Here is a 13714-nt window from a genome sequence, read left to right as displayed (position 1 = left end):
CCAAAGTCAAGTGTGCAGTAGCATGCACTCAGCGCACGTAAAAGAATTCATGACAACATAGGGTTCAAATTCTGTTGGAAAAAACAAACAAATCTTTGCTTGTTAGACAAGTACATGAACATACAGAAAAACAGATGGTAGCTGTACTACCACGACGAGCTCTCCCTGTGGAGAGCTATCTGAAGTTCACACAGAGAAATATATGGTGACAAAAATGTATATCTATTCATCTATCTATCAATAGATCTATCTAGAGCTCGTCACTATAGTGAAGCGCCACCTTTGTTTCTGTATGTTGATGCACTTGCCTAACAAGCAAAGTTTTTGTTTTTTCCAACAGAATATATATATATATATGTGTGTGTGTGTGTGTGTGTGTGTGTGTGTGTGTGTGTGTGTGTGTGTGTGTGTGTGTGTGTGTGTGTGTGTGTGTGTGTGTGTGTACAACTTTCTTAAAATCGGAAAAAGTAAATCGAGGCCACCAGTGTTTCACTGCAAGTGCCTGTGCTTGTGGTTTGCGGCTGTGAAGGCCGTCAAAGCCATTAGGACAAGTATGTGCGATTCTGATCTGGCCGCTTGTTGATTAGGATGGTGGTGTCACTTGTCACTCTGTTCTGCTATTCATGCCAGACACACTGACATGGCATGGCATGACATGGCATGTCACTGTCCGCGGACTGTCATCCAGATGTCATGCTAAGAATTAATCATTAAATGTTTAATCTGTAGTGGATATCATCTTGTCTATAAGAAGAGAGAAAAAAAAAAACAGAAAAGGAATGCAGAAATCTTACAATTTCATGAAGACATACATTCTTTTTTTTTCTTTTTTTTTAATCTGTAATATTTTCTGTTGAGAAGCGTTGCTGAGCACGTGTTGCGAAAACTGCGCGTACACGGACACGGACACACTTTTACACACACACACACACACACACACACACACACACACACACACACAGACACACACACACACACACACACACACACACACACACACACACACACACACACAGAAAGAAAGAGAGAGAGAGAGGCGCGCGCCCGCATGGAATAATAGAGATAAGGGGGAGTATGATACAGACGCGGACAGACAAAGACACGGATGGAACTAAATAGAAAGACAGACAAAGACACAGACAGGCACCCAGAGAGACAGACATTAAGACAGACGGGCGGACAGACAGACAGACAGACAAACCGAAAGACAGCCATACAACAAAGACAGATAAGTCATTCTCAGTGAATCCCGAGAGATGAGTGTGTCCGTAGACGGGCGCAATAGCCAAGTGGTTAAAGTGTTGGACTTTCAATCTGAGGGTCCCGGGTTCGAATCACGGTGACGGCGCCTGGTGGGTAAAGGGTGGAGATTTTTACGATCTCCCAGGTCAACATATGTGCAGACCTGCTAGTGCCTGAACCCCCTTCGTGTGTAAACGCATGCAGAAGATCAAATACGCACGTTAAAGATCCTGTAATCCATGTCAGCGTTCGGTGGGTTATGGAAACAAAAAAATACCCAGCATGCATACCCCCGAAAACGGAGTATGGCTGCCTACATGTCGGGGTAAAAACGGTCATCCACGTAAAAGCCCACTCGTGTACATGCGAGTGTACGTGGGAGTTGCAGCCCACGAAAGCAGAAGAAGAAAGAAGAAGGAGTGTGGCCGTGATGAGGAATGACTTGTTATTCAATTACCTTCGACTCGCGATCTTGTGCGTGTGTTTGTTGGAGGGTGTGTGTGAGGGGTGGGATGTGGGGGGTCTGGGGGCGTGTATGGCTGTATGATGGTGGGTGGGTAGGTGTTGGGGTGAGAGTGGGATGGATGTGAATGGATGGATGTGTTTGTGTGCATGCATGTGTGCGTGCGTGCGTCTGCGTATGTGTTTCTCTGTGTGTATGTGTGCGCGCGCATGTGTATGTGGATGCGTGAGTTTGTGTGTGTGTGTGTGTGTGTTTGTGTGTGTGCGTGCATGCGCGCGCGCGCGCTCATGTGTGTGTGTGTGTGTGTGTGTGTGTAGGTGGGAGTGGGGTGGATGTGTACGGATGTGCGCGCGTGTGTGTGTGTATGTGTGTGTGTGTGTGTTTGAGCGTGCGTGCGTGCGTGGTATATATATATATATATACATATATATATATATATATATATATATATATATATACACTCAGACACAGACACACACGCACACACACACACACACACACACACACACAGAGTGAGAGAGAGAGTTCAAATGGGATATAAAGACGAAACAATGACTCAGAACTTTTGTGATAATTTACTTGAATTGATACAAAAAATATATACAGAAACCATCACTGTACTTGCTGTAGTACATAGAAAGAAAAATGGATTATAAAATGTCAAAGATATAACAGATAATCAAATCCGAGATTATGTCTCTAAAACAAAAAAGCACCTTTCATCAGCGATCAAGACACCAAATAGTCCATGTGAATTCTACACGTGGCATACACGAATGCATTACATTTGGATAAAATAGTTACAAAATATAAATCGTGAATAACAAGTACTTATTATCTTAAGAAAAAAGCATTGTGTAAATATGTAAAAAATCTGAAAGCCGGAGTTTATAGGTCACGTGACAGGAATGTGGAACCAATCACAGGGTTCGTTTTGAGAAGCGGCCGTCTGTCATGTAAGCCCCCCGAAATGTACATAGAAATATATCTGTAGAAAACAGCGAAACAACGAGATCAGGAATATATTTACGACGTATTTGATCTAATTCCATTGCTCTATCTAAAGAAAAGCAGCTACGTTTAGCAGAAGAAGAACAACAACAACAAAAAGAAGAAGAGAATGAGGAGGAGGAATAAGACTGGGGAGAGGGCAAGTACGAGAAGAAGAAGAAGAAGAGGGAGGAGGAGAAGGAATAAAGAGTGGGGAGAGGGCAAGAACGAGAAGAAGAAGAAGAAAGAGGAGGAGGAGGAAGAGGAGGAAGGTAAGAAGGAGGAAGAAGTTGATGATGATGAGAAGGAGGAGGAGGAGAAGGAGGAAGAAGTTGGGGAGAGGAGGAGGAATAGTACGAGATGAAGAAGAAGAAGCAAGAAGTTGAGGAGGAGGAGGAGGAGGAGAAAGAAGAACGGGAAGGAGGAAGAAGAGAAGAAAGAAGAAGCTGAAGAAAAAGGATTCAAAGCTGAATGTGAATTTGCAGGCAATAAAAACTGAAAGTTGAAAGCAGCATTTTCAGCGTAGCATTGAGTAGCGTTGTGTGTGTTGTCCTTTAAATGTTGAGTGCTGTTTCGGCATGGGTGTTACTTTTAGTGGTGGTGTGGGTGATAGATACTCTCTAAATCCTGTATAGATTAGAGGGCGTTACCCAATAAATCCTGAGCAGAGTAGAAGGTGTTAATGTGTAAATTTTGTGGTGGCAATGGGGGATACTGAAGTTTAAGATGAAATAACTAATCAAAAGTTCAGAATTCAGCTTATACTTTTCGCGCATGAAACGAACTTAAGACACAGAGCAGGAGAAGAATCCCTGGTGAACACTTTTCTACAGCTATTCGTTGTTGACAGGTAAGCCACTAAAAACACACAAAAAATGAAAACAAAAATAGTGAAAGCGCATACGGGTGTTGTCGTACACTCTACGGTACACGTTCCAATTTCTCATACCCGGAAAGCGCATGGAGAAAGACCGTGTAACAAGCGTTGCCCAACTATTGAATCATGTCCACCTCATTCAACCCATCCTGGTCCAGTCTCACGACTTTTATAGACAACACCTCTTTTAATGGTGTCAGGCTAGGATTTTTAACTCCATAATGGTAAGAAGTTTTCCAATCAATACGAGCTTGTCTAATCCACTTCAACGCACCTTGGCTTTTCATGTCATGGTTTGTTGTTGTTGGGTTTTTTGTGTTTATTTTCTTTCAAAACTACCCTGTTCTCTTTTATGTGTTGTTTGCCTGGAATCAAAGGCCAACACGACATGGAAAATTGTTTGTTTGTGGGGGGGGCGGGGGGGGGGTATTTTTTTCTCTTGACAGCAACCCAAAACGCATCAACAGTCACATGTTTGTTTGTTTTTCATCATATCACCTCAGTCACATCAGTTCTAAACCAGCCTGGTCATTAACCCTGCCCACGTCTTTTTTTTAAACCGCTTCCCATCCTCCTTGCTGGTACAAGTCCATGATTCTGAGGGCAATCCCGTAGCGGATCTTTAACATCAACCAATATCAGTGCAACCAGCGGAACTAAATCCAATCCAGCGATACTCACCCTATGTCCTACAAACACTCTCTTTATCTTCTCCTTCACTGTACGTGGCCATGATGGTTTACTGTAAAATGATGCGTAGTTTTCTCACAAAAAATCCTAAATTAATTAATCGAAAAACAACCCAAATTGAACACACAGTAATCCTAATTCTTGCAGGCAACCCGTCCCTTTCTCAGCGATTCCCCACCCCCTCGAACCACGAAATCTCCACAACACTAAGACGCCTGAACAACATGAACCCAAGGGCGCAAGCGAATACCACTGGTCTACCTTCTAAATGACGCTTTGCCATCAAAAGCACTGGAGCCAGTTGCATTGCTCGGACGGAAGAGCCTAGTATGGTCGCAACCCGCTACTAACTGTGTATAGTATGGAACTGACCAATGGCGTAGTTCGGTCAACGTAGGCATTTAGTCACGTATAACTGTCAAAAAGTTAGAACCAAGCAATGCAGCTGGCACCTGGGATCAATCCTACTCACCGCAGCTAACTGAACCAAACGCTCAACATACTTATCCTGGGCCTACAAAGCCACTCAGCCTCCCTTCAATATAGCGTTTGGCTCAGGATTTCAAAGCACTGACCGCATGTTTTCTGATACTAGTTCTAACTAGTCTTAGTTTCAACCATCTGAACCAAAACCAGATACCCACACTTATATTATATCCCTGTTCTACGAAGCCATCCCCACACTCCACACAAAGGTGGTTTTCTCACAATCATCCCTATCTAGTCCGACTTACGGAACCACATCCTGATGAACCACACATCTATCGAATCACTCACCTCTCACTCTCACAAATTCATCCCCCAATTTCTCTCGTCAGCCAGTAAGTATCAACCCAGTTCACACAATGCTCAGCCATGGATTTTTAAAGCTATGACTCACGCCAATCTCACCAGTGCATTGAACAGTAGTACCCAACCCACATCAGCCAAGCTCTGACACTATAATTTTGGCACGTCAATCACCAATGCATTGAACAGTACCCAAACAAGACCAGCCCTTATATGGCCCAGTGTGGTCTGCTGGGCTATAAGCAACAGCAACAACAAAACATTCCAGACCGCCCACATACACACCCCCAGTCCTAACATACAAAGCCACCAGGGCACAGCAAGAAGTTTATTTATTATACCACACTGGGGGTGCTGAAACCGTCTTCTCTTTACAGTGCTCTGACTCTAGTTTTTCTACATTTTTCTCACACCAAACCCCAATCCAGTTAACTGTACCCACTCCAGACAACTGTACATATATCACCCAGCACCCCCAAAACACAAAGCCACTTTAGCTAGGCAAGAAACCGCCTTCTCTTAACAATGCTTGACCATGGATTAATCAAATCCCTGACTCTACAGTTTCCTCACTCCGGTCACCAGTCCAACGAACTGCACCCCCCCCCCCCCCGACCCACACTGCCGTCATTGGCTCTTGACCAATGGAAGTTTAAAGTTTAAAGCTCTGACTCTACACTTTTTTTATAAACCAGTCACCGACCAAGTTCACCATTCGCAACCCAGACCAGCGCTTGACCAATGGATTTTAAAGCTCTGACTCTACACTTTTCCCAAACCAATCACTGACCAAGTTTACCATTAGCAACCCAAACAAAGCCTTGACCAATGGAAGTTTAAAGCTCTGACTCTACACTTTTCCCAAACCAATCACAGACTAAGTTTACCATTCGCAACCCAGACCAGCGCTTGACCAATGGATTTTTAAAGCTCTGACTCTACACTTTTCCCAAACCAATCACTGACCAAGTTTACCATTAGCAACCCAAACAAAGCCTTGACCAATGGAAGTTTAAAGCTCTGACTCTACACTTTTCCCAAACCAATCACCGACCAAGTTTACCATTCGTAACCCAGATCAGCTCTTGACCAACGGAAGTTTAACCCTTTCACCGCCAAGCTCGCATTTATGCACAGGCGTGGTAGAGGACCCACGTCACTGAAAGGTGACCATTCATTGGTCTCTTATCCAGGAACCTACTGCTCTTAATGTTCGGTTGTAGGATAGGCCATATTTTCTATACATCGCAGGGGGAATCCTCAGCTGTTCTTAGTCACTGTCTTTTCTGTGTTTATACCACAAGGGAATTTTGTACTCTATATTGACTGGCGGTGAAAGGGTTAAAGCTCTAACTCTACACTTTTCCCAAACCAATCACAGACCCAGTTAATCAGTCCCAATGCAGACCAGCCCTTGACCAACGGAAGTTTAAAGCTCTGACTCTACACTTTTCCCAAACCAATCATCGACCCAGTCCACGACCAGCCTTGATAAGGCAAGGCCTGAGTGGTCGGTCGGCTGTGCCAAAATAATGCAACAACAACAACAACAAAAAACCAAATCCTGTCACGTAGACATCACCCAGCCCTGTACAAAGCAACCCACCAAACCACACCACACACCCTGACCCTAACTGTCCTCATTGGTTCTTGGCCATAGCCTTGAAAGCCCTGACGGTCTGGATCTCCTTCATCAGCTTCCTCCGGGCGCTGTCGAACTTCTGGATGATGATCTGGTTGCGGGGGTCGATGTCCAGCTTCGTAGGGTCGGCCACGAAGCGAGCCTTGATGAAGCCTCGCATGATGGCCTGGTGGGCCGGCATGTGCTCCTGGGTCACGTTGTTGATGTAGTCCCCGCTGTCACGGTCCAGCAGGCCGTGCTTCACGGCCTCGGAGAACGACACCTGGGCGGGGATACAATGTAAAAAAAATAAAGAGGGTAGGAGGGTGGTGGTGGTGGGTGGGTGGGTGAGCAAGGGAAGAAATAAGTTGATGAAAAAGGTTAATTGAAAGAATAGATAGATAGATAAATAGATTTCGTGTTACTAATACAAATATTAAGGTATTGTGCTCTTTTTTTTTGTTCAACAATGGCCACACAACAAATATAGACAACAACAAACAAAACAACAACACACCTTCTGGTTCTTCTTCTGGTCCAAAGCCACCACAGAAACACACACAACGAACGTTAGAAAGCAACAACAACAACAAAATAAGAAGAAGAACAACAACAACAAAATGACAATACAACAACAACACAATCATAGACAACCAACAAAAATAACAGCATACCTTCTGTTTCTTCTTCCTGGACCACCACCCCAAGCAACAACACAAAACACAGACAACACAAAGCAACAACAACACACCTTTTGCTTCTTCTTCTGGTCCACCACACCGTGCACGGCGTACGTCTTGCTGACCACCTCGGGGCGCGGCGCCTGGTCCGGGTCATACGTGACGTCCAGAAGCCCTCGCTCAATGGCCACGTGCAGGGGCAGGGCGTCCCCGGTGGCAGTGCGGTAGGTGGAGTCCGCCGTCAGCACCCCACCCCGGGTGGCCTCCTCCACCGTCAGCACGCGGTCAGAGGCCGGGTCCCTCACGCCTGTAGGTATACGTATCCCGTTCATGTGCAAGGGTTTGGGGTGGGGTTTGGGTTTGGGTAGAGTTTCTTTTGTTTTCGTTAGTACCCCCGAAAAATGGAGTATGGCTGCCTACATGGCGGGGTAAAAACGGCCATACACGTCGTAAAAGCCCACTCGTGGACATACGAGTGAACGAAGGAGATGCAGCTCGTGAGCGAAGAAGTTTTCGTTAGTCATGAGTTATTTGGATACTACTGTTGCTGTTGTTGCTGCTGCTGCTGCTGCTTCTGCTACTACTACTACTACTACTACTACTACTATTGCTGCTGCGGCGGCGGCTACTGCTACTACTACTACTACTAGGATGATGATGATGATAGTGATGATAACTTCTTGTTGTTCGCCTCTTCACAGTATCAACCCAGCACGATAATTACAATAATAAAGATAACAATCAAGACAATAGATAAACAGGGGTGGGGTATACTACTACTACTACCAATAATGATAATGATGGTGATGATGATAAGAAGAAAAAGAAGTGATGATGCTGCTGCTGATGATGATGATGATGACGACGACAATAAACAATAAAAATAGTAGTAGTAGTGGTAGTAGTAGTAGTAGTAGTAGTAGTAGTGGTGGTGCTAGTCGATGTCCTACCATGGATGGTGTAGGGACGACTCTCCCGGGTGGAACGGATGGTCAGCAGCCCGTAGGACTGTTTCTCCTCCCTCAGCTTCTTCTTGGACAGCATCTCGATGATGATCTTGCCCTCCGACATCGCCTCCTTCATCGTCATCGACTGGCCTGTCTTGGGGTTGACGTACAGGCCCTGGGACTGATGGGGGACAGGTAGAGGGGTGTGTGTGGGTGTGGGTGGGTGGGTGAAGAGGATAGTGGTAATAATAGGGAGGGTGTGCAGACCCACTTTCGTCTGGTTTTCGTGGAGGTTTTTTATAACGAGAACCACGTGCGCATTGCGCGTCTCCATTTCCTGTTGTTGTGGGTTGTTGTTGTTTTGTTTTGTTTTTGTGGGTTTTTTTTGGGGGGGGGTTGTTGTTGTTGTTACTGTTGTTTCACATCACAGAAAGACCAAAATTTTGTCGTGGAAATCGCTGTTCTGACGGAAGGGTTTTTGCATGTTTAAAAGATATGTTTGATTTATAATTACGCCTGTTGTTTGCTCTAGTCTTCTATGTTTACTTTGAGGGTGTTTTTTTTTTGTTTGTTTTTTTTGGGGGGGGGTTCGCTTTTTTTTTTTTTTTTTTTTTTATCTGCCATTGCGTATCCGAACTGATCCATTTATAAACCCTACCGAAAAGCTGTCCTAACAAAGGCAGTGCAAACTCAACTGAAGAAGCCAGTTAAGGTGGTGGGCTGCCCATGACGTCATATGACCTATTTCTCGCTCTGCGAGCGACGAAAAGTCCACCACGAAAGCGGGTCGGCACAGTGATAAACGAAAACCAGTACACACTTCCTTTCCCGCCGTATTATGAAACAGTCAGTCTTTTCCGACTGTGACCACCAAAAAAAAAACAACAAAAAAACAAAGAAGGCAACCGCTGTTCCGACTATCTGGGCTAGAAATTTAATAAAAGTGGAGAGCGTCTTGCCCAAGTTACATCCCCACTCTCTCGGCCAAGAGGGTTTAGGACAGTCAGGGTTGGGATGGTCGACCCCGAAAAGGCCAACTAGCCCCTCAAGGCTGCAGCTCTAGGAGCCAGTGCAATCTTACCTCCTAGTTCGAGAATCACAGTCCTTCACAAAAGACCAAGCTGCAAATGAATTCCTGTTCCAGTGAAGAATCTATTGGTTGTTCAAGACAGCTCTCACCTTGCTGCTGGTCAAACTGTAAGATTATGTCAGTCTCTGAAATAGGCTAAGCATTGGACCACTATGTACATATCAATCATTATGTATTCCTCTCTCTCTCTCTCACACACACACACACACACACACACACACACACACACACATACACAATACACACACACGGACCTGGTCCACGATACCCAGCATGATGGCCGACTGCAGGGGCAGCTGAGTGGAGTTGTCTCTGGGGTCCAGAACGGCCTTGACGACGTACGTCAACTGCTCCTCCGATACACTGGTCGATACCTGTTTCACACATGTGTATGTATCATGGTTCTTCAAGTTTCATCCCCTTCTTCTTTTTTCTTTTTTATTTGTTTTGTTGTTGTTGTTTTTTGGGGGGGCGGGGCAGGGGTAAGGGGGGCTATGGGGCATTACAAACTGATAAACAAAAGAACACACACACACACACACACACACACACACACACACACACACAAATGCATACACACATACTCAAGTCACACACACACACACACACACACACACACACACACACACACACACACACACACACACACACACACACACACACACACAAACACACTCACACACCACACACACACACACACACACACACACACACACACACACACACACACACACACACACACGCATACACACATACTCAGTCACACACACACACACACACACACACACACACACACACACACACACAGAGAGAGAGAGAGAGAGAGAGAGAGAGGCAGCAATTCGCAATCTTACAGGTAATGAAAGCCACAAACAAATATATACACAGGCGAATTAAATGTACGCAAACGTTTTCTTCGTAATCAGAAGAGGAAGGCGAAAAAATGCTAGAGCTCTTATAACAATCTCCTTATTAATCCCATCCTCATCACTTTCCTCCTTCTCATCGCCATCTCAAGGCCTGACCATTGCGATGGATCTGTGCGTATGTCAATGATATATATATATATATATTAAGAGCAGACATGTGAGGTAGAAGAAGAAGGAGCAGGAGAAGTACAAAGATGAGGAGTAGAAGAAGACGGAGGAGGAGGAGGAGAGAAGGAGGAGAAGAGAAGGAGGAGAAGAAGGGGAGGAGGAGAAGAAGAAGGAGGAGAAGTAGAAGGAGCAGAAGGAGAAGAAGAAGGAGGAGGAGAAGGAGGAGGTGGTGGGGAAAGAGAAGGAGGAGGAGGAGGAGAAGGAGGAGAATGAGAAGAAGGAGGAGAAGAAGAAGGAGGATGAGGAGTAGAAGGAGGAGGAGGAGAAGAAGGAGGAGGAGAAGAAGGAGGAGGAAGGGGAGTAGAAGGAGGAGGAGGTTAGAAGGAGAAGGAGATGTAGAAGGAGAAGCAGAGAAGAAGGAGGAGGAGAAGAAGGAGGAGGAGAAGAAGGAGGAGGAAGTTAGAAGGAGGAGGAGGAGAAGGAGGAGGAGGGGGAGGAGAAGAAGGAGGAGGAGGAGAAGAAGGAGGAGGAGGAGGAGAAGAAGAAGAAGGAGGAGGAGAAGAGAGAAAAAAAAGAGCGTACGAACATATAAGAAACAGTCAACACGCTCTGACTCATTCTTGAAACTGAAACAAAACCTTGACACCATCTCCACCCCCCCCACCCCCCACCCCCCAGCCCCCTACCCCTTCCACCCCCCACCATCCCCCCCCATCTTCCAACACACCACACACCCATCCCTCCAGCCACCAACTAACCCCCACCACACAATCAGCGGCACCCCCGCCCCCCCACCCCCCACCGCTCAGCCCCCCTCCTCCCCCCCCCCCCCCACACCACCACACCACCACACCAGCCCCCTCCTCCTCCTCCCTCCATCCCTCACACTGACCGTCTCAGTGGTGGTATCCTCGTGCGTTTCGTCCACGGTGACGTCAGCCATGGCCTGGCCAGGGGTTTGGTGGAGCGCCAGGCTGGCCGTCTGTTTAGTCAGGTCACCCTCCGCGAGGTCCAGGTTCGTGTCCCAGAACCTGGGGAGTGGGGGGCAGTGAGGAGGAGGTTGGGGTGTAGGGGGACGGGGGTGGAAGGGGAGGGGTGTCGAAACATGCACACACGTGTCAGTAAGATCACACACACACACACACACACACACACACACTTGCCGCTGTGTAAGAAGACGACGAAGACGAACAAGGCGAAGCAGGATGAAGAAGGAGAAGAAGAAGAAGGAGGAGGAGGAGGAAAAGAAGGAGGAGGAGGAGAAGAAGAAGAATTGATTGTGGTTGATAATGATAAAAAAGCCATCTCTCTCTCTCTCTCTCTCTCTCTCTCTCTCTCTCTCCATATATGTGTATATATATATATATATATATGTGTGTGTGTGTGTGTGTGTGTGTGTGTGTGTGTGTGTGTGTGTGTGTGTGTGCTGTCTCAGTCTGTTCCGAATGGCAAAACAGTAATCAGACAGATGCCAGAAAAGAAACTGCGATAAAACGAAGTGGACAGTACGCGTTCTGGAGAGATCCGTCTTCGTGGCAGACCACTGCGTGTTTCTTGTGATATAAAAGACAGCGAGGATGTTTTTTCCAAGACAGAGTTGGGCGTTACGTTTCTTTGTTGAGGTTTGCCATTTATTGATTGCTTTCGCGTGAGTCCGAGTGACAATACGCAATGTGTGTGGTGTGGGGGGGGGGGAGGGTGGTGGTGGTAGTTGTTTACAGAGTTACATACTTTTGGTTTCGTCTTCGTTTCCTGTGCAGCACAGTCCCGATATAGTACAGTCCTAATATAGTACAGTCCCGATATAGTACAGTCCTAATATAGTGCAGTCCTAATGTAGTACAGTCCCGATATAGTACAGTCCCGATATAGTACAGTCGTAATAAGGGCGGGAACTTGATGAAAACAAAGCACATAACTACTAATCTATCATCATTGTATTCTCTCTCTCTCTCTCTCTCTCTCTCTTCTCCTTCTTCTTCTCTTCCTCCTCTTCTCCTCCTCCTCTTCTCCTCCTCCTCTCCTCCTCCTCCTCCTCCTCCTCCCCCCCACTCTGTCTCTTTCAATCCCTCTCTGTCTCCTCTTTATGTCTTCCTACCCCCTCTCTCACTTGTTTCGTTTTCGTTTTCTGTCTCTGTTCCTCCGCATGTCTAACCACTACTGCAATACTTAATTAATACAACCACAGTCAGTGTCCTACATACTTTGTGTGTTTGTTGTTGTTGTTTCTTTTGTGGGTGTGTTTGTTTTGTGCAGGATTGTGTGTGTGTGTGTGTGTGTGTGTGTGTGTTGTTTGTTTGTTTGTTTTTCATTTTTATAATGTGTTTGTATCAGGACTGTGTACATCTCTCTGTTACTTTGTGGATGTTTTGAATCATTTTCATTTTACATTTTCTATTTGCCCTGAGGGCGGAATGAAAAAAAGGCACATGCATGCTTATTTGACTTCCCTCGATTAAAAAAAAACCTTGGTTCTCTCTCTCTCTCTCTCTCTCTCTCTCTCTCTCTCTCTCTCTCTCTCCCCTCCCCTCTCTCTCTCGCTCGCTCGTATGTATCAGCTTTCGTCGATTCTTCGCCATTATGATTGTTGTTGTTTTTCGTTTTGAAGAAGCTGAAATTGTAAGGTATGGGAGCGCGTGCGTGAATAAACTCTGTGTGTGTGTGTGTGTGTGTGTGTGTGTGTGTGTGTGTGTGTGTGTGTATGTGTGTGTTAGCTCGTAAAAGATTTCTAGGTGTTCCAACTAGGACGCTTAACAAAATAGTGCATGGAGATTTAGGCAGTTATCTTTTATACGTGAAATCCTTTACCCCATGTTCAAGATTCTGGTTCAGATTGTTACAAATGAATGTTGGAAGATTGCCACATCAAGCATATCCAATGCTGCTGGAACTAGATAGATCTGGAAAACACTGTTTGGTATCAAAGATAAGAGAAATTTTGTGTACAAATAGTTTTAGTATTGTTTGGTTGCAAAAGGTGTTGGAGATGTAAAGATGTTCCTTAGTATATCTAAACAGAGACTGGTTGACATGTTTGTTCAAGAATGAACTGCTACTGTCAGAGACCGTGATAGATATGAAAGCTATAGATCGTTTAAGACTGTTTTTTGGGTGTTTTTGTTTTTTTTTTTAGAGAGATCTATCATGGATATGGATACATACAGATTCCGTGTTGCCATCTAATTGCCAACAAGACTTAACGTTCTCTCCCTCCCCCTCTCTCTCTCTTTCTCTCTACCCCCTCCCCCCGATACTCTCAAATGAACGTGATGAAGCAATTATTTCTTT

At 45.5% G+C, this 13714-nt stretch overlaps 1 protein-coding gene across 1 annotated transcript in view; it reads right to left on the bottom strand.

Moving 5' to 3' along the window:
* Positions 1–2264: 2264 nt before the first annotated feature.
* LOC143288724 (uncharacterized) overlaps positions 2265–13714 on the bottom strand; it is an 84540-nt gene continuing 73090 nt past the window's right edge. The window contains exons 17-21 of the mRNA XM_076597350.1: positions 11319–11457; positions 9644–9763; positions 8303–8480; positions 7424–7659; positions 2265–6955 (exon numbers count right to left, since the gene is read on the bottom strand). Of these exons, the coding sequence (XP_076453465.1) occupies positions 6692–6955; positions 7424–7659; positions 8303–8480; positions 9644–9763; positions 11319–11457 (937 nt within the window). The 3' untranslated portion in view covers positions 2265–6691. The remainder of the gene's footprint in view (positions 6956–7423; positions 7660–8302; positions 8481–9643; positions 9764–11318; positions 11458–13714) is intronic.

Source organism: Babylonia areolata, chromosome 13, assembly GCF_041734735.1.
Source record: "Babylonia areolata isolate BAREFJ2019XMU chromosome 13, ASM4173473v1, whole genome shotgun sequence".
Classification (NCBI taxonomy): Eukaryota; Metazoa; Mollusca; class Gastropoda; order Neogastropoda; family Buccinidae; genus Babylonia; species Babylonia areolata.
Note: the sequence above shows the minus strand (reverse complement) of the source record. Positions and strands in the feature narration are given on the sequence as shown.